This window comes from Dipodomys ordii, unplaced genomic scaffold, assembly GCF_000151885.1.
Source record: "Dipodomys ordii isolate 6190 unplaced genomic scaffold, Dord_2.0 Scaffold21, whole genome shotgun sequence".
Classification (NCBI taxonomy): domain Eukaryota; kingdom Metazoa; phylum Chordata; class Mammalia; order Rodentia; family Heteromyidae; genus Dipodomys; species Dipodomys ordii.
In genome coordinates this window covers 8,842,968-8,858,672 of record NW_012267237.1, presented here as the reverse complement: position 1 = coordinate 8,858,672, position 15,705 = coordinate 8,842,968, and the positions used below count along the sequence as shown (strand labels likewise).

Here is a 15,705-nt window from a genome sequence, read left to right as displayed (position 1 = left end):
GGCTTTCTATTGAGCTTGCTAGCTATGTCCTTTGCCATACAGAAGCTCTGCAATTTCATGCAATCCCATTTGTCCAACCTTTCTTTGATTTCTTGTGTTTCTGGGTCTCTATTAAGAAAATTTCAGCCTGTGCCAAGGAGTCCTAGGGTTTCTCCTATTCCATCCTGTAATGTTTTCAGGGTATCTGAGGTCTTTGATCCATTTGGAGTTGGTTCTGGTTCAGGGTGATATATAAGGATCTAGATTTAGTTTTCTGCAAGTAGTTAACCAATTTTGCCAGCACCATTTACTGAAGAGGCTGTCTTTCTTCCATTCTATTTTTTTAGCTCCCTTATCGAAAATTAGATGGCTATAGGTCTGTAGGTTCATTTCTGGGTTTTCAATTCTATTCTATTGGTCCTGAGGTCTGTTTTTGTGCTAATACCAAGCTGTTTTGATTACTATGGCTTTGTAGTAGAGTTTAAAATTTGATATTGATATTCCTCCAGCAGTGTTCTTTCTGTTGAAGATCGTTTTTGCTATTCGGGGTCTTTTATTGTTCCATATGAATTTTTGGATTGCCTCTTCTATTTCCTTGAAGAATGAGGGTGGAACATTGATAGGTATTGCATTGAATTTGTAGATAGCCTTGGGAAGTATTTCCATTTTCATGAGGTTGATCTTACCAATCTAGGAACATGGGAGTTTTTGCCACTTTCTAAGTTCTGTTTTGATTTCCTTTTTCAAGTTTTTAAAGTTTTCATCATAGAGGTCCTTCACTTCTTTAGTTAAGTTAATTCCTAGGTATTTTTTTTGTGGGGCTATTATGAATGGAGTTGCTTTCCTAATTTCAGCCACACTTTTCTCATTGTTGGCATACAGAAAAGCCATTGACTTTTGAGGGTTAATTTTATACCCTGCTATTTTGCCAAAGTTTTGAATCAGCTTGAGTAACTTGGGAGTGGAGTCTGTGGGATTCTTTAAATACAAGATCATGTCATCTGTAAAGAGGGAGAGTTTTATTTCTTCTTTCCCTATTTGGATCCCCTTTATGTTTGCATCTTGTCTTATTGCTGTTGCTAAGCATTCTAATATTAGATTGAAGAGCAGTGGAAAGAGTGGACATCCTTGTCTTCTTCCTAGTATTTCTTCTTTTCACTTTATAGGATGCTTTGAAACATAGAAGTTTACATTCTTTCCCCTTCCTCCATGAGAAGGCTGCAAGCATTTGAAGCCGGTTGTCCTTGGTCTCAATGTCCTGAGCCCATTGTCTACACGATATAGATTCAGATCTACTGTTGTTTCTCATGTCATGAGTACCTTTCATTGAGCTTGCTCTTCCTATGTGGGTGGTCTGGGGCTAAAAGCTGGGCTTATATCCTTTCTGCAGAGCCCTCTTAGGTTTGCTATTTACATGCATATTCATTACTCAACTGCAGTTCTTCCTACATACGTGAGAGAACATGGTTACATCGCACACATGTTGACATTGCCTGCTTGCTTTTCAACTCTAGAATGAATACTGGGTTGGAAAAACTGAAAGAAGCTTCGGACTCCGTTGCAGCCCTGAGCAAAGAACTGGAAGTTAAAGAAAAGGAACTGCAAGTGGCCAATGACAAAGCTGACACAGTGCGTCTATGTTTCCACACTTGTCTCATCCCCCTAGAGCTCCCAGTTCACAAACATCACTACATTGTAGCCATGGAATCACAGATTTTTTTTCCATTAGAGTAAGAGACAGTAGATTTTATGTGCAGACGATTGGGTCACTAGGCAATATGGATGAAGCAGGACAGGGATGCTTTCCTTCTGGGGCTGTGGCAATGTTTGATTTGATCTTATTTCTGTTTTTATACTGAACAAGGTCTTAAAAGAAGTCACAATGAAAGCGCAGGCTGCAGAAAAGGTGAAGGCCGAGGTCCAGAAGGTAAAAGACAAGGCCCAGGCCATTGTGGACAGTATCTCCACAGACAAAGCTATTGCTGAGGAGAAGCTGGAAGCGGCAAAGCCAGCGTTAGAGGAAGCAGAAGCAGCATTGCAGGTGAATCCATGTAAAGGAACAGATACTGCTTTTGAGGCTGGGGGGGAGAACTTCAGGCAAAAATATGATCAGTAATAGCAAGGAAATGTTCTTTTTTTAAATTTTTTTTTTTGGTCCGGTGGTGGGGCCTGAACTCTGGGCCTGGGCATTGTCCCTCAGCTCTTCAGCTCAAGGCTAGCTCTCCACCACTTGAACCACAGCGCCACTTTTGGCTTTTTTCTTTTTGCTTATGTGGTGCTGAGGAATCGAACCCAGGGCCTCATGCATGTAAGGCAAGCACTCTGCCACTGAGCCACCTTCCCAGTCCTAGCAAGGAAATGTTCTAAGGGTCACACCAAGCCTCTCATCACTAGAATGGTCCCAAGTACTACGTACTGCTTTCTGGGCAGAGACTTTGTTAACTCTTCATGGATTTCTCACGAGGAAGCTAGCATCTCATTCTCCTGATTAATGAAGTGGACAGTGTCAGACATTGGTGGCTCAGGGCACAACATGTTGGGATAGTCATGTCAATTTTCTGAAATAACATTTCCTCACTCATTAAGAGAACTTTAAAGTAGGTGACCTGGAAGGTAGGACAATCTCTGAATTTGTCTGTGTTTTATCTCAAGAATGACTCACCTAATGTAGTTCACTAGCTAGGCTTCCAATGCATTTAACCATTGTAATTACGTAGCAATCACAGGAATAGCGACATTAAAAAGAAGTTTGCCTTCTGAAAAATATAATGTGTTTAGTGAATTTGGGCTGACCATACAGGTCTGGTCTGGTGTTGAAGATTCAATTTAAGATTTTTTTTTAAATCTCAGTTTAGGATTGTTTTTACTTCTGACTGACTCATCTGCCCCTTTTGCAGTTGACACTTGGTTCAGAAGTAGTTAGAGAAGGGAATTCTGCTATCACTCTGCCTCACACTCAAGTTATTTCACCTCAGTTGGCCATGCAACATTACTTGGACATCATTTTGTGTTTTCTCGCTTACCACCCCTTAGGCATGCTGCTTGAAGTGTTTGTAAACCTTTCTGTTCAAAATGAAGTCTTTAGGCTTTTTTAAAAATTTATTTTTTAATAAGTTTTTTAATTGTGAAAATACCGTACAGAGGGGTTACAATTACACAAGCAAGGTAATGAGTACATTTCTTATCAAGCATTGTTGCCTCCTCCTTTGTTTTTCTCCTACCATCCCTGCCCTCCCATCTCCACGACTACACTCCCTGCCCCGCCCTTACCCCATCCCTCCACCCACCCCTTCACCAAAGTTTTAAAGTTCCTTTTTTGACATAGCATCTTGTACCTCTCATTGCTGCAATGGGTCCACCTGTATCCCTATTTAAACAAAATTTTTCCCTTCCCTTCCCCAAATTATACCAACATCAAATACAGTGACAACAGGGGTTATACTGTAGGGGAGAGACATACAAAGCAACAAAACAATCACCTTATAAATAAGTTAGGAACAATAGCAAGAAAGAAAAAAACACTTGTGTCCTTATCTTGGGGTTCATTTTGCCTAACATCATATTATCTGACCTTTTCTGCTTGTCTCAGACATATACTAGTTATTGTAAATAAGGGAAACCATGGGACCTATGTTTCTTTGGGCCTGGCTTACTTCACTTAATATAATTTTTTCCATGATATCTAATATAAAACATCATAATGTTTTATATAAACATCCTATCATGTTTTATCATGGGTGGAGGGGTGTACTCTCGGGGAGGGCTTGCCTAGCCTGGACTCAATCTTTGCATCTGTACCACTACCACCATCACCATCACTACCACCACCATCTCCACACCATCATCATCACCAAAACAAAAGCATTCTTGCTCTTTTGAGATAGTGAAGAAAATGCCTTCACTTTTTTCTGACTTTCATACGTATCTCCTCATTGATTTTCCCTTTCTTCATGCACTAGCTAGGCTCCTGTCCCTCATCCTGGATGTCCTCCAGGGCCTTTGGTTTCTCAGGTTTGTGGGTGTTACAACTTTTCTCCTCCCACCTTCGGCTGCACAGAGCGTAGTTGATCCTCAGTGAGAATCACCTTTCAGACCTTTGCTGAATGCTTAGTCCCTGATGGAATCAGAATTAGACCACAGGGCCTCTCAGGTCTTGCTGAAAAGGCTGGTATCTCCTTACGGTTGGAAAGAGTTCACATCTTTTTTGCTATTACAAAGTGTTTTCCTGTGTCACCTTTCAGCACTGTTTACCACTAAGATATCTGGCATCACCTACTTATTGGTGCAGAAATGTACATAGAAATAAGGTGTATGCTAGCCAGCTTTGTATCACTATACCAAAGTACGCAAGACAGTCAGCTTATTAAAAGAACAGAGTTTCATTGGCCAACAGTTTTGGAGGTTCTACTTCACAATCACTTACCTCTGTTGCTTTGGGTCTGTTACTCTGCAGTTCAGCATGGCAGAAGCAAAATAAGAGGAAACAACAAATGCTGTTCTGTCCCCTTCAATTGCATAACCCCTGTGGTTTAATAGCATCTTATAGGCCCTACCTGCTAAAGATCCACTCACTTCTCCAAACACTGCCCTGGGGAGCAAACCTTTTACCCTTGGGGCTTTGACATCCTAGGAGGATGTGTTAGAGAGATACTTTTTTAAACAACAAAAAAATTGGTTCTGTCTCAATCTTTATTGCTTCTCTGTGATCTTTTAAAATCTTGTAGTAGGTGACTACCATTTTATACTAAGTTCTCTAATAGTATGGCATCAAGCTACTTTAATTTTACAATAAACGGAGGTAACAGCGAAGAATATGTCCATCCTCATCTAAAGGATTGATCTGAAAGTAATAATTATCTTCAGCTGTTACCTAGCTGTGCTAGAGTATGGAGAAGAGCATATAATAGTCACATTATTTTGCCTGCGGATAAAAGGGGAATTCAATCCTTACACAAAACAGATTGAACTTCATATCCCACACCCTGACAATGTATAAGCCCAAACCTGTCTGAAAATTTGATCTACTAAAGTGAAAGCAAAATTAAGCCTGCCCAGCTCTTACATCTTATATAATTTGAATCCTACTTCTCCAAAGCATGCCATTCTACTTATTTTCTATCTTTCGTGGCTCCTATCTCAAACAGAAGTCTGCCATTTCAGTTCTTTTCCACAAATTCTCAACGTCTACCCATCTAGCTTTCACAAATGTTAATATGTTGAAATAAATCTTTTCATGGTACATAGTTACATTCACAAATCATCAAGTCTGGTACGTGTGTTCCTTCTCAGTCTTCTGAGAAAACTCATTAGCTTTGAAGAGAAGGTCATTGGTTATTTTCTGTTGACAGGAGGGATGCAAATGCAAACAAGACAGAAGGTTTGCCAGACCCAGCAGGATATAATCAATGCTGTTTGTCCTACAGATAATGCTGTTATATTTAATATTACATTATTATATTTATTAATTTTCAATACTTATGTCATGAAGTGTTTGAGAGAGACCAATTATTCTCAACCTAAATGAGTCTGAGTGTTAAGTAATTTACACCATAAGAATAGCTGCGCATAATGGAACTTTCCTGAGAGCTTTGTGAAATTCACATTGCCCAAGTTCCTTCATTTAAAGGTCAGTTCCCAGAGAAGAAACTTCTAATTATTCAATCTGTCAGCCCTGCGGCTACCCTCTGGTGTCAGTCCACTGTGACAAGTCTGAGTTGCTTAATAGAGAGGCAGATTCTTGACCTACATAACTAATGTGTAAACACACACACACACACACACACACACACAAAACCCATTGCAAGTGCAGAATTTTGCTAGTTGCAAATCCACTTTATCATTTTTTATTTTCAGTGTGTACTTTTTATTTTGGACACAAAGTAAGTTTCTACAGTTCTACCCTCTATCTGTGCACCAACATTTCTGTCCATCGACTGTCAGATTGAGTTGTAAAAACTGTGACTGTTTTGGGACATGCACTACTACGGGATGTCTCTGCATCTAATTTAAAAATATTATGTGTCCACTAATAAAATGGTGGTGTAAGACATAAAAGGCTGGGCTGCCAGTGCTTTCTTGCCCTAGATTGCATGACCCCTCCTCTCACTCTGCAGACCATCAAGCCTTCGGATATTGCCACCGTCCGCACGCTGGGTAGACCGCCGCACCTCATCATGCGGATCATGGACTGCGTGCTGCTGCTGTTTCAAAGGAAGGTCAATGCTGTGAAAATTGACCTGGACAAGAGCTGTACCATACCTTCCTGGCAAGAATCTCTAAAGCTGATGACTGCAGGGAACTTTTTGCAGAATTTACAGGTTGGTAGCTCACTAATGATGGAATAAAAGAGGCTCAGCTGAATTGTCGAGTCCTTGGGTAGAATTTGTTTCGAAGAGGGAGTCACTATACATATATGTTTGAACACATGTATTTTTTCAGTTAGTTTTTCTAATATAAGAGATTATAACATATAATATACATACTCATATATATCACATGTAATACAATATATATCATGTAGTATATAGAATATATACTATAAAATATATATTAGAGATTTTCCTCCAGACTTTAGGTGTATTAAGGCATGATTGGTAATATGCAAACATCAATAAAAGTTAAAAAAATTTGAAGAAACCTATATATGTTTATATGCATGCCTATGATACATACATATCGACAAATAGCTATCCTCCAGTACTTTCAGGGGACTGGTTCAAGGACCCCGTGAGAACAGGAAAGACCCTTATGTAAAATAATATAGTATTTTCAATGAACCTGTGCTCTGACCTAGATGCTTTGAATCACCCTTGCCCTCTCCTAGGTAATCATAAATGCTACTACAGTATAAATGCTGTGTATCTAGCTTCTACGCTGCATTTTTCAAGGAATCATGATAAGAAATAGTTCTGTATAAGTTCAATGCAGGTGCAAATATTTTCTATCATTGAGCCACCACTGGCTGCATTGGTAGATGCAGACAATCAATTTGGAATCAAGCTGCCATGCAGTTGACCTACACCCCAGTGGTGATAAGGTGTCCTACACCTTCCCCATTCCCTTCTTTTAGCTATTCTGGTGGGTTTATAGCAGTGCCCTATTAATTTCCATTTCCTTGTGAAAGCTGGAAGTCTTTTTCTAGGTTCATGAGCCTTTTGGGAATTCTTCTGTTCAGTTTCTGATTAAGTCTTTGTCTTAACATTGTTAATTCTTTTGTAGAGTATCACAGGATCTTCTGTTACTTCCTGGCTTAGTTGTTCACTTTATTAATGCTATGTTTTGACAAGCCCAAGTTAATTTCTTTTAAGCTGAGACCAGGACTTGAACTCAGGATCTGATGCTTTTGCTCCCTGGCTATCATTCTACCACCTGAGCCACACTTCCAACCCCAAGCTACATTTTAATTATCAGTAATTTTTTAGGCATGCCTTATGATCTTGGCTCACCCCTGAGGAACAGTAATTCTCCCATCGTTTTTTTTCTTAGAAGTTTTATTGTTTTATTTTTCACATCTTGAGACAATGAATCAGATGTACCCAAGCCATTTCCATTTTTATACTGTAATTTTAGCACAATCTTGACTTTAGTTTTCAATTCATCATGTTTGTGAGATTCTTATGCCTACAGTGTTATGCCTATAATATCTCGCTGCTACAACAGTAAGCAGCTTAGGAAACTAGTAATTGTCTTTTAACAGTATCTTGACAAAATGGCCCAGATTCCTGCCTTCTGCACCTGGTGGCCAGCTTACTGCTCTTGCAAACTTTTTTGCTATTTTTTGTTTTGTTACACCATCCTCTTCTACTCTGCTAAGTATTTTTTTCTGGCTTCACTATTTGCCCACTATTTGTCAAGCTCTAAGAGATGTGTATTAGGCAAGGTGTGAGTGAGCGTGTGTTCTTATGGTATGTTATGTGAAGGGTTACTTCACTAAATTATTTACGTGCTTACTTGGTTTCTACTTGACAAATGTATAACCATCCGCACTTAGACAAGAAAACACCACTCTTATAAAGGTCTCATTTCTTTGTTGGGCCAGTCTTTTCTTTGTGATAAAGGAGGACATTCTCAGTCCATTTCTGTTGCTATTTTAAAATTGTATCCCGCCAGAAGATAATAATTCTCTCATATTCTTGATAGCTCAATGATTAAAAATTAATTCACCATCCTCAAGGTCTAATGTCCAAGTTATTATCTTCACATTTCATGGGAACTTAATAGAGCTTCTGTCTGAATGTATTAAGTGTTTAGTTTCTGATAAATGCTCAATCTATATGTCCTTAGGCTGAATGTATCTCTGCGGGTTTGTTTTTCCTTGTTGGTATTATGGGCTTGTGATTCACCTATTTAGGATTAATGACAAGGAAATTTTAAATTCGAATAACCACATTAGTGTTAACCACCTAAATAATTTTCTTTTTTTCTGGATCCCAATATGTTTATGTAGGGCTGGCACCTCTCATTCACAGTAAACAGAGGCTGGACAGACTTCTGCAGTCAGGCCTGGCTGCCTTCTCACCTTGACAATTCTTGCCTAATACCTTGTGATGGTAATAACATGCTATGCTGAACCCAATAGGTTCACTGCATGGAGAGGATCATATATGAGTTTTTCTTGATGCAAAGCAGTGTTTCTGATTAATTTTTCTCTTTTCCTCCACAGCAATTCCCCAAAGACACCATCAATGAGGAAGTAATAGAGTTTTTGAATCCTTACTTTGAAATGGCAGACTACAACATTGAAACTGCAAAACGTGTATGTGGGAATGTAGCGGGACTTTGTTCCTGGACCAAAGCCATGGCGTCCTTCTTTTCTATAAACAAAGAGGTGCTGCCTCTGAAGGTACTCCTTGGAGGGGAGAACTGTGTGAACCACGCCTGGGCGGGGACTGCAGCTCAACTGGTCTTATCTTTGCCCACTAGCTCAAGACTCTTCCTCCTCCCTGTTCTTGTACTTAGATCTGCAGGAGAGTGAGTATTAGAAAGACAGCTCACAGGATGTCATATTCTCCTCTGGAGTCCTGTTCCAACCAAACCTGTGTGAACCCTTATGGATGGTCTGAATCTCTTCGGATACTGAGTCCATTGTGGGTTGCTGGTCATTTTTCTCATACAATGCTAGCTCTAAGAACAACAAATTGCAGGGTGCCAGTGGCTTCCATCTGTCATCCTAGCTACTCAGGAGGCTGAGATCTGAGGATCGTGGTTCAAAGCTAGCAGGAGCAGGAAAGTCCCTGAGACTCTTATCTCCAGTAAAGCCGGAAAACCAGAAGTGGCATTGTGCTCAAGTGGTAGAGCGCTCACTTTGAGCTTAAGAGCTGAGGGACAGCGCCCAAGCCCAGAGTGCAAACCACATGACTGACCCCCCCCAAAAAAAAAGACCACAAATTACAGCCAAAAAAAATCTCCAAAAATGTTCAAAAATTTGAGTCAATGGATTGTATGAGGGAGCAGGGTTGAGATAAGGACACTGGAGGTCAGGAGATGCTTAGCATCTTCCTGGATTAAGGAAAACACGACCCTCTCTTTCTTCCTTTGCTACTCGGAAAGGATCTCTTCCCTTTGTTATTTAATGTGACTTACAGATTATGACTATGCTTCTATTTAAGTAGTCACTGTAAGCCTCATTTTTACATTTATCCCATCCAAATGATAACTATGTCTTTAGAAGCTATAGGTGCAGACAAGTGCACTTTTTGAAAATGAAAGACTGTGGTCTCAAAAAACCTATGTAGGGCTTGGCTGATTGATTTTACTTTTGGATAAGTTTGGTCTTTTCCAACCACCAAATAAAATCTACTTGTGCTTACCTGTAAACTCTCCACAAAACTTCATCATCATAAGAAAAATAATCAAGGGCAGCAGAAAGACAGGTGTAGAATGATAATTTCAGTTATAATTTCTAATTATTACCATATCAGTGCCATTTATTCTGGGTCCGGAATCCTTGGACATCTTAAAAGATCAGACTGGGAGAGCAAATAATTGGTGTCATGTTGTCTGACATTATGCATGGTGGGTTCATTGAAGATTTTGGCCTAGTTAAAAAAGTAGATGATCTGCTATTGACCAAACCTTTATCAGAATGTCAAAAAGTACAGGACATCTTTTGTACATTTTTTTGAATGGATAAGCATACATTCATAGTGTCTTAAAAAGAATTACAGTTGAATTTTTGGTATGTAGTTTGTCTTTCACTTTAGCTATTTTAAGAATAGTGGACATTCTGAGTAGGGTTACATATGTTTCTCTTCCCCTGTGTTCAATACCTTTCATATTTCAGCCTCCTCCTGGTCTCAGGATGATATAGGCAATACAGTAGAGGGCAAAGGGAACTGTTTAATTGCTCCTGGATGCTGTGCTTCTCCTTCCGAGAGGTCAGCCCTAGAAGTGCCTTCCTGTAATCTCATGAGCATCTAGAATATTGAACTACTCATCTTATCCGAAGCATCTTATGGCCCTCAGTTAAATAAGTGTGCTGTGCAGATTTTATATGTTCATTTCCCCAGGCAGGGGTGAAAGATGAAGGGAGAATAGGTCATCAAAAGGTGATTCTAATGAATATATTGAGCTATATAGACACAGGCCTCTGCCTTATCGTATCCTTGGAGGGGCTTCTCTTGCAAACTCTAGCTTCCGAAGTAAGGAGAGATCAAGGACAGTCCCTAAACTCTGAATGAAATCCCTTTAATATCAACACAGAGCCACTGAAGGGCTGTTCTCTTTCATCCTGGTATCTCTGTACATGGGCCAAGTGACTTTGATTAAGGAATACATTTAAATCAATATTAATTATAGAGTCTAGATCTGATTCAGTTTTATTGTAATGAGATATCTCTTTGAAAAATTGTATGAAAATATCAGTTCATACAAATAGAATTCATTTTAAATGAATAGAGCCTTAAGTATTGAACATAATGGGTACATTATTATTTAAACAAGCTGCACAGTATTTAAGCAAGTTGCATTGTTTAAGCAAGTTGCGCAGAATTCTAGAGATTCTAAACTGGGCATCTGTGTTTGAATTATGTTGGTTAGCTTCATTTAAAAAAATTGTGACTTTTTTTTCCAAATGAAGCAGTAGGAAACACTGACAATATGATAGCTTATCATGAGTGGGTTACTTTAGTAAGATTTTTGACACACAGTATCTTTGTTAGTTTTCAATAGTCATGTCAAAGTAACCAAGAAAGAACAACTTTAGGGAGACAGTTTTAAATACAAGCAGTGCCATTTCTAGTGGTTCTGTGATTGTATTTTCATGGTACGGAAGATCAGACCCAGGGTCTACATATGCTAGACAAATACTGTCCTACTGAGTATAGCTTCAAATGATCAGCTTACAAGTTTAGACTCTCTGATATGTGTATTGGTATTTAATGCATATTGTGGATTGAGAATAGTTTAGTACAACTATCAAACCAAATAGTTGGCATGACGGCACCCTGTAAGATGTTAGGTGTTTGCCCTTGGCATGTGTGTGGTTCACTTTCTGTTCCTGTCCAGCATCTTGAGAGCATGGTACTGCATTTGGCACTTCACCGAGAAAAGTTTGCTGACAGGTATATCCTGCCGATGAACTTGTGTACCAAGTCACCTTAAGATTTGGCCTTAAGGGTTTGTAAAGATCCTAGGAATGAAGCAAAGGACCAGGGAACACATGCAAGTGTCTGTATTCCCAGACTTGAGACTGCAGGGTGTTTGGGCATTTCCTGACTTTGGCTGTCTGTGCATCCCGTGCAGGCCAACTTGGTGGTGCAGGAGAACCGCTACGTTCTGGCCATGCAGGATCTGCAGAAGGCACAGGCGGAGCTGGATGAGAAGCAAGCAGAGCTCGACGTGGTGCAGGCAGAGTATGAACAGGCCATGACTGAAAAGCAGGTAACCATCCCAGGGGAGGGACTGTCACCCACCGGCGTGGCTGATGGAAGCCTGCGTCCCTCGTCTACTTCCTCTCTTCAAGGGCGTGGCTGGTAGCAGGGATTCAAATACATACACCCACTCTTAGTCCTTTACTGACTGTAGACTGTTACTCACAGACATGAGTTTTCTTTGTGCTTCAAATCATGTCTCATCACTTTATTTCATTTAACTTTTGAAATTGTCTTGGAAAGTAGACAGGGTGGATACTTTTATTTTACAGAAAGGAGCTTAAGGTCTACAGAGGTTCAGAGTAAGGGCTCTAGTCATAGTTTGGCCAATGATATAATCTGACCTGGCTTTCTGAGGCTTACTTCAGGACTCTTACTTGATGAATATATAACTAACTATAAGGCTATATATCCCAAGGACAGTGACTATGAACAGCTTTCTCTACCTATGTATATTCTGGAATTTTGCAGTTTTTAGAGTCCAGGTTTATGTGTTACCTAGTAGCTCTTTCTTTTACTTACACCAATTCAAGATCTATTGAGACCTCCTTCCTTCTGGTAGTCAAGACAGATTAAATATAGAGCTAATATAGCTAAAGCTTCAGTGTTCCTTACCTGAATAGGTAACCCATGAGGGCTTGGGTTACCTGGGGCTGTGCCTTATTGTACAAGGAGAGGAAACCAGGTGAAGATCAACAGAATGTCTTTTAAGTTTGGCATACAGAATAAAAAATGCCCAAAGAGATCACAGATAAAAGACACCAAGTTTCTAAGTCATGATTTTTCCCTATTCTAAATATATACTCCCCTTTGTATTTTATTTATAGAAAATTTCTAATGACTTTTTTTGCTTAAAATGATCCCTTTCCCAAGTAATGTAAGTTCCTAGCACTGTAACATCTGCATTTTCTCCTGATAAATTCTATATTTGGTAAATAGGAGCCAGATCTACTGTTTCCTTCACTTGTTTATAAAAATTGCCTCTGTGCCTTCTCAGTCTTTGTGTAGCCAGGTTGACATTCCTGCTTGTAATTCTTCAGCTTCAGTTCATGCACAATGCATGACGTTTTCTCTTAAAAGGTGGAGACGGGAGGGAGGGACTCGGAGAGAGTGAGGGAACAGAAGACACTGTATAAAAAGCAATGTGCTCATTACTGACTCATGTAATCATAATCCCTCTATAAATCGCCTCTATCATAGCAATAAAGTAAATTAACTAAAAGATGTCTCCTGAAAGCAATGCAAGAGTTTTTTTTTAAACCTTTAGGGAAATAACAGCACCTATATAAGTTTGTGTACTTATTCACCACAGAATTCATTTATATGGGGAACAAATTAATATTGCAAGTTGAAAGACACAACTCAAAAACTGTAAAAAAGGACCATTCATTTCTAGCATTTGAATCCTCGCTTGCAGGAAGGACTACTGCACACAGTAAAAATATTGTGCTTGCTCATGTTTTGTGTTGTTGGTGTTAAATGTTAGCATTTTGTATTAAATCAGTTAGCAAATGATTAAATCATAGGAATACTGCTGTGAAAACTATAACTTTGATTTAAAACTTGTGTTTTAATAATGGCAAGTTCCTAATTTAAAGGAAAAACCACTGGCCAGGAACCTGCTGTCACCAATGTGTGAAGCTTTAGTCACTTTTGCTGCTCTTCCCTCTCCCTTGGGCTTATGAGGCATCTAGAAAGGGTCCAGTCTCGAATTCATTATGGTTCAGGCTTGCATGGTGACACAGGGGAGAACATGGCCAGGAGTCTTTACAAGCTCACAAAGACTTTGCTTAGGCTCCAGCTTTTGTTGGCCTCCTAAACATCGAGTCACCTTACTGAATAGTTAAGAGAGAATAGACGTAGGGGCTGGGACCCATAACCAGACTCCGGGGAATGCTTGTCCCTCCTGTGTCCTCAGACTCTCTTTCTCTGTCTCTGTCTCTCTCTGTCTCTGTCTGTCTCTCTCTCTCTCCTTCTCTCTCTCTCTCTCTGTCTCCTTCCCCATATCATAAGACCCCAAAGGATCAAGGATCCAGAAAACAAAAGCCAGGAAAGGGTGGATGGAAGAATAGGATAGGATAGAGATTTTAGGGAAAGCAATTGAAAGTCTGTATTTAGTGAAAACAAGTGATTCTAATAATGATGTGGAATCAAACATTGCACAGCTCCTCTGGGGAGGAGCGGATTCATGTGGTTTTAGGGATGTGGGCTGTGTCTCTCAGTTGGACGTTTAGTTTTCTGCATTGAAAGAATAGTGAGGAAACTAGGATAAACTGGATCAAATAGCTCACTTTCAAAAGCAAGTTCTTGTGTTATTGTTGCAGAATCAGTCTGTGTTCATTATAGAAAATGTATTTAGGTAACCCCGAAGAGGAATCCTAATAATATTTTATTCTTTATTATCCTATAGCTGAACATATGTCCCTATTTTTATATATTTTAAGCCTACTTACAAACATAACAGTCATATCCACTACATACTTTTTTTTTTTTTTTTGGTGCTAGTCTTGGGTATTATCTCTGAGCATTTTACTCAAGGCTAACATTCTACCACTTGAGCCACAACTCCACTTTTGGCCTTTTGCTGTAATGTTAATTGTAGGTAAATCTCAGATTTTTCCCCAGCTGACTTCAAAATGTGGTCTTTAGCCTCCTGAGCAGCTAGGATTACAAGCATGAGTCAGTAGCACCCAGCAACATGCTACAAAGTGAATATATTATAAAGCAAGTTTTTAATTTAGAAAAATATCATGATCTACTTTGTCACTGGATGCATCTGATGGTGCTCTAGCTTGTGAAGTTGCCAAACTGCTGTTACCATTTTAGTGTGGAAGAGGCCTGGCCCTTGGTTACCAAGCTTGTGATTTTGTCAAAGAAAAAAAGAGTTTTAAGACACACTGAAGCCAAGAAAATGACATATAGTAGTAAAGCAAAGCTGCACAATTCAGAAGTGGTGTAGAGCCCTCTGCTAGTTGGTGCAACAAGTGCTCTGACATCAGGGGTATTTATGCTGAAACAGGTAGGATGGTGTTTGTCTCAAATTCACCTTAGGATAAGTGCTTCTCTTTATTCTAACACCCGGCACAGTCTGTCATTCTTGCTGCTACACTGTTTTATCCTTTGGGCACAGAGATGTCAAGGCTGGCCTTGTTAAACTCAGGTCATTGATATTTGGGCATCCTTCCCAGCAAAGGATGAACTCTGCCATGCGTTCCCCTCAGAGGCTTGTCCATCCTTGAGCTAAGCATTTTTTGTGCCAAGAGAGTTATTTTCCCCCATGTTCTCCCTAACCCCAAGGTGAGTTTCTTTCTTGAAGATATCCTTGCTCCATTCTCAGAGTATACCAATTATTTGGGAGAGAGGACAAGGCCAGAGGGGGAGAGCTGCTCCTTTTCCTTTTTCTCTTTTTAATAAATGTTACAGCTTATGGGAGAATGTAAGGCTTAAAGCAAAGGGAATAGTGCTTCTGTGCTTTCAACCAAGCTATTCATTAATGCAGCGTCGGTCTCTGAATTCCTGGTGGCTGTTTCTCTGATCTATCCTGCCTCACTTTCTTGGTTATAAAACATTTAGATGATAATTTTTAAGAGCCTCAGAGTATTCATATTGATATAATAATTTAAATAAGCCTGCTAAAGACAAGAAGCAAAACAAGTTAAGCTCTTGGTACTATGATATAAATATACCTATATACTCAATAAAATTATACAGGTGTTTGTGGTATTTATAAATGAACATCCAGTATTCATATAGTTCAAAGTTTGTCCATACTCATTTTATTTGATGAGCATAAATCTTTACATAGAATTATTAGTTGTCTCCTAAATATAGAGAAACAGAGGCATTTGTGTTAAAG

At 39.4% G+C, this 15,705-nt stretch overlaps 1 protein-coding gene across 1 annotated transcript in view; it reads left to right on the top strand.

The window, feature by feature from the left end:
• Dnah5 (dynein, axonemal, heavy chain 5) overlaps positions 1-15,705 on the top strand; it is a 197,962-nt gene that overhangs the window by 135,446 nt on the left and 46,811 nt on the right. Inside the window, exons 58-62 of the mRNA XM_013013842.1 lie at positions 1,494-1,608; positions 1,844-2,020; positions 6,093-6,296; positions 8,642-8,821; positions 11,722-11,859. Of these exons, the coding sequence (XP_012869296.1) occupies positions 1,494-1,608; positions 1,844-2,020; positions 6,093-6,296; positions 8,642-8,821; positions 11,722-11,859 (814 nt within the window). The remainder of the gene's footprint in view (positions 1-1,493; positions 1,609-1,843; positions 2,021-6,092; positions 6,297-8,641; positions 8,822-11,721; positions 11,860-15,705) is intronic.